This window comes from Musa acuminata, chromosome BXJ3-5 (assembly GCF_036884655.1).
Source record: "Musa acuminata AAA Group cultivar baxijiao chromosome BXJ3-5, Cavendish_Baxijiao_AAA, whole genome shotgun sequence".
In the NCBI taxonomy this organism is placed as follows: Eukaryota; Viridiplantae; Streptophyta; class Magnoliopsida; order Zingiberales; family Musaceae; genus Musa; species Musa acuminata.
In genome coordinates this window covers 39,090,532-39,095,670 of record NC_088353.1, presented here as the reverse complement: position 1 = coordinate 39,095,670, position 5,139 = coordinate 39,090,532, and the positions used below count along the sequence as shown (strand labels likewise).

Sequence of the window (5,139 nt, the reverse complement as noted above, 5' to 3'; positions counted from 1 at the left end):
ATATCTGCCTTCCTCTCTTTTCATTGAAAGCCACACAACGAAGCCTGTAAACGTTGAATGTCATTCACGGGTCAGTGCAGTGTCGACCTTGCGATAGCTCTAGATTAATTTGTAGCTGGATTACAAGTGAGAAATGCAAAGCTCTCCTATTTCTGAAATTGGGAAACCACTTTCTAATAAGATATAGTGCAACTTAGCTTTGGGTTGTCTCCTCGAAGACAGGTAGAATAATGCTATTATACCTCTCGATCACATCACTTGTACTCCACCACTCATCACAAGAAATGCCTGTCTCACTGACGCGATCAGGTCTGCAAACTCCGAAAAAAATAAAAATAAAAAACTCCTCCGAAGACCTATCAGAAACGAGCAAACTGTTGAGAGTAAACAAATCGCCGGAGAAATGAGTTGCTTACCCCGAACGAGGAGCGTGGAATACCTGTAAGCCATCACAGGGGAAGCATGATAATGGAGTTGTGTCCGTAAGTTGATGGCTACCGTGCCATGATGACAGCTTTAAGGGGAAATATATATTGAAGATGGCGTCACATTTACTGCAGGTGTTGCAGCCTCTCACGTGCGTGGGACCCCGCCATGATTGCTTACATCTTAACCCACAATAAAAATGGTGGTGTCCTCTGTATCCTTGGCATCGGCTTGAGAACCAGGCAAGAAGAAGAGTTCATGTGTTGCTGTCGAGGGGAGTGATAGAATGGATAAGCTTTGAGAGGCTCTTTATGGATGGATGCACAAGGGCACTGTGCTGGAGAGACCAAAAAGTTGCAGAGGGGAACAGTGGTAAAAGAATAGCATAGTTTGGCAGCGCAGTAGTGTTTTGGGGGACTAAAGCTGACGACTGATACAGAAAGAGTCCGTGCATGTGTGCAGAGCAGCTTCCAATAAAGGTTCTGTGCTGCTATGAATGAGCCTTCATTGCTCTCGTTGGATTTGGTTTGCTCGGATCTGATTCCAGTGATTACAGGTGCCAACGGTGTGCAGCTATACCTTCTCAGATTGCTGATCTTTATGGTCAACTTTGGACTGTTGTAATCTTTCTTGATTCACACTCTCAGCTCCAAACCACTTGAAGCGTAAGAACCGATGGATTGCAGAGAAGGAAGTTACAAGAACAATTTTGATTGCTTGTATAACTTTTCAGTCAAAATTACTGGCAGCTTTGTGAAGGAAAGTTTTTGGCCCACTGTGTCAGATACTGTGCCTGCTATTTCCTTTCTTTTCTTTCCTTTTTCTTATCTGAACTTTATTTTTATTACCAAAAGCTGGAAAATGAGATTCAGCTTCACTTGCCTTTCTTACACCATGTAATTTGAGTTTAGAGACAAAAAAAGAACATAACAGGAAGCTTGTACAAAACATCTGAAAGCACATACCAAACAATGACTAGGATTCATAAGATGAAAGAGGAAAAAGAAACTTAGACATCATCTAAGAACAGTATAGTAAGCACGTACAACAAAATTTCCATTCCATATGACATCTTTCTTCCCAAACTGTACAGTACTGATACCAGGAGACAACGAATTCGAATTCCCATCCCCCTTTCATCAGCAACTCAAGGCCTCATACTTCACCGGAATTGCCCTGTGCGAAAGCATGCTGCCAACCACGGCCATGTCACGGCAGAACACCCCTTGGAACACCGACGCTGCCGTTGCGGCTGCTGCCTTGTCTGTTCCCATACCGCATTCCTTCCCTCCTTCGTTCCGCTCGGTTTTCGGCGGCTTCTCGGTTGCTTGAATTGCTGCAATTGCGGCTGTGGCCGCTTCCTTGGCTCGCTGCTTCTCTGCCGCCTCCTCGTCCATCACCGCCGTCATAATGCTAGCATAACCCTTCTGCAACATCCTGTACAGGATCGACGCTGACATCCTTGCCTGATCCCGGATCGCTTCCAGATCCCGGTGGTCGTCTGTGAAATCTAAGCGGTCGACGAATGTCACTGCCTTTTCTGGTTTATGCTTCAGCGTCAACAACAAGTGTGCGCGCTCCAACTCCGGACGTGAGCACCCGCGCGGAACGCCGATCAGTGCGTAGTAATCCACGTTGTTTCCCTCGCCGGCCGCAATGCGGCCCCGCAGTCGTTGAATCCGCGCAATGAGAGCGCGGAGGTTGGCAGGAATGTCGCGGTACCGGAGATCGCGGTGGGGCCTCCACGGCGGACCGAGGAGCTTGCGGTCGCGGAGGATGGCATCGTAGAGGAGCTTCAAGTGCTCGAGGTCATGGAGGCAGTCCGGGAGGGCGCGGACCGCCTCGAAGAGGTCAGCTCGGGATCGGAGAGCAGGGATGGAGGACGGGTCGACAGAGAGAGCTCGGTTGCAATCGGCGATGGCCTCCGCAAGGCGGCCAGTGGCCCGGTACGCGGCGGCGCGGCCGATGAGGCAGCTGGCGGCGAAGCTTCCGGGAAGGCCACGGCGGCTGTCGAGGACCTTGGAGAAGTGACGGACGGCCTCGGCCGGAAGGCCGGCGTCAAGCGCAGCCACCGCGGCAGCGCGACGCCTGAGGATGAGTTTAATGTGAGAGAGGAGCTGGGAGGCCGACTCCAACTCCGATGGCGGCGGAGCCGCCATGCCGCCGTCCTCGCTGGCGAAGGAGGCGAAGCTGTCGTCCGACTGGCCGACGGACTCGCGGCGGAAGGCGGCAGACGCGAGGCGGCGGGCCGTTTGTAGGAGTACCATGGCGTCCTCCATCATCCCGAGGTGGCAACAAGCTTGGCCGAGCACCAAATACCTGACGGTCAGCAGTGCACAAACAGTGAGCCCAGAGCAGTAACCAGAACCAGAAAACTAGCCCGAAGACGGAAGACAAGCCTCCGGCTCGGTTTAATTGGACAGGATGGTTTAGTGACGGACAACATGCAATAGAAAGAGTCAGTGTCGAAAGGGACAAAGCTTTCAATTAGAAGCGACGCAATGGGTGACGTAAAATTACCTCTTTGGCCCTCATGTTTATAGAACTCTTAATGCCATTGCTTTTTCTTTGGAGGAGAAAATGGTCAAATCATTCTCCTTAATGAAACCTCTGTAATGGACTTTTACTAGGTTGATTTGACTATTAATGGCTCCATAATCTGATGCTTGAGCCTTATTATTGGGTCATTTATGAGCCTAACTTTGAGTAGTTACGAGTTAGACCAAGTCATCATCGGTACAAACTTCCTATTAACATAATTATATCTATAAAAAAACAATTAACCACTGTTTCATTACTCAAAAGACAGACAAGCAGAGTCCAACACCAATTGCTCAAGAAATTAAGCAGTCATGTGTCAAACAATGAGCTTGTTTGTTGTTGCCCTTTCTAATTAATGATGGCTCAATTAACCACAAGAGGGGAGAGAAATTTTAGGTTGTCCAATGAGTTTGTTCATGTTGACCTTCGCTAATTAGGGAGGGTGTAATCTTCGATGGAGGAGTTTGAAGAACGAGATTCCGGTTACCGATAGTTAACGTACCTCCACTGGCCTTCCCTGTCGGATCTCTTGGAGAGGCCGACCATGAGCCGGCGCTTCAGATCAGAGACGGAGAAGCACCGGAAGGAGCGGTCGCCGTCGGACCTCTCGCGGCCGGGGGAGAGGAGATTAACGCGCTCCCGGCTGAGCGGTGCGGAGGAGGCGACAGAGGAGCGATCGCCGGCAACGCCGAGAGAGGAGGACGAGTCGTCAATACCGCCGCCGCCTACCTTGTAGCTTGGAATGTAATCCTGAAGCATGTCCGCCACCTCACGGAAGCGGCGGAGGAAGAGGAGGGAGCGGGCCCGGAGCTCGAGCGCGGCCTCCAGGCGCGGGGAGTGTACGAGGGTGGCGTCGAGGAGGCCCACCGCCGCGGCGACATTGGACAGCTCTTGCGTCGCTATGAGAGACCGGGCTTCGCGGAGGTACTTGTCGACAACCTGAGTGGAGGTGGAAAACGAGTCAAAGATTAGATTTTGAAGCACGGGTTCGTCATGAAACACGGGAAAAGCGAGTCAGCGGCCATGAACAGAAAGAACAGCGAAGGAAAACAACAAGAGCGTGTTAATGGCGTTCCTCTTTGGTTTAATCTCCTGCACAGAGTTCCACCTCTGCTGAAAGGGAAACAGATGTAATGCATCAAAGAAAACGAAGTGGACATGCTTCTCGACTGTAGACAGAAATAGCAGAGGAAGTAAAAGCTCAAACCAAGACAGCATCTGCTTTGAATCAGAAACAGAGATATGGCCTCTGTTTCCTTCATAAATGTCAGGAGGAATAGCCGATCCAAGTATAACAGAGGATGTTTAGAGAAGAAAAGCATGTCTCAATGCTTGCTCTTCTAAGCATCGAACAACAAGAACACCGAAACCGAAAGCTCACTCCCAACGCACAAGAAAGCTAGAGGGACACCAAAGGCAGCACTGCATGCAGCAGCAGAACACCCACCTTCCTGTTGCTCAGCCACCAGTGCTTCTTCTCCGCGGCCAGAGAAGGTGAGCCCGCCGCCATTGCAGCATCAGCCTTTTCCCCTCTCCCACCCCAAAGATCTCAGCTTTCCCTGGTCTGAGCTGGGAAGGCTTGTTAAGGCCGAGGTCACGGGCAACAAATGCCCATTTAAACCCCGATGAAGGGCGAGGGGGAGGGGAAAAGATCACAGCTTTGACTGCCTCACGACCCCCCTCCTTTCCCTTTCAGAGCAAGCTTCGATCCTTCGACCTCTTCGCTGGCAAAGATGCCTCGCTCCTAATACTATAGCATAGCGTGGAAGAAGGAAAAAGAAATAGGAAAAAAGAGCAAAGAAGAGTTGTTATTCTCACTGACGGTAACCGCACCATCATCACGGGTTCAACTCTCGATGAAAAGAGGAGGACGCAAAAGTGGTGACCAGATCGCGACGGGTGAGTAAAATAAAGCTAAACCCCCCCTCGTCTCTGCCCTCATTTAATACCCAAAACTACCATGGAAATGCAGATCACGGCCGTTGGTTCAGTTAATCATCAGTATAGGGTTGCGATGAGTCTATTGGAAGAATCCCTGGGACCCATATCAACTCCAGCAAAGGAACCCATGTTTGACCAATCACGAGTCAGGTATGGGAGTGAGGTGAAATCAAACAAGTGGTAGTAAAAGAATTTTCCGATAAGTTAATGCATATGGAGAAGCGTATTTAT

At 50.2% G+C, this 5,139-nt stretch overlaps 1 protein-coding gene across 1 annotated transcript; it reads right to left on the bottom strand.

Annotated features, from left to right (window-relative positions):
* Nucleotides 1-1,411: 1,411 nt before the first annotated feature.
* On the bottom strand, nucleotides 1,412-4,730 carry LOC135638195 (uncharacterized). The gene is made up of 3 exons (XM_065151211.1): nucleotides 4,415-4,730; nucleotides 3,470-3,906; nucleotides 1,412-2,745 (listed from the first exon to the last, which is right to left on the bottom strand). The coding sequence occupies exons 1-3, from the start codon at nucleotides 4,475-4,477 to the stop codon at nucleotides 1,566-1,568; spliced, it is 1,680 nt and encodes a 559-aa protein (XP_065007283.1). The 5' UTR covers nucleotides 4,478-4,730; the 3' UTR covers nucleotides 1,412-1,565.
* Between the last annotated feature and the right edge of the window lie 409 nt (nucleotides 4,731-5,139).

Excerpts from the sequence above, each read along its gene's own strand:
- LOC135638195 (XM_065151211.1), bottom strand. The coding sequence starts at position 4,477 with ATGGCGGCGGGCTCACCTTCTCTGGCCGCGGAGAAGAAGCACTGGTGG. Across the intron at positions 3,907-4,414 it reads GGTGGCTGAGCAACAGGAAG|GTTGTCGACAAGTACCTCCG; the intron begins GTGGGTGTTCTG and ends ACCTCCACTCAG. Across the intron at positions 2,746-3,469 it reads GACAGGGAAGGCCAGTGGAG|GTATTTGGTGCTCGGCCAAG; the intron begins GTACGTTAACTA and ends GCTGACCGTCAG.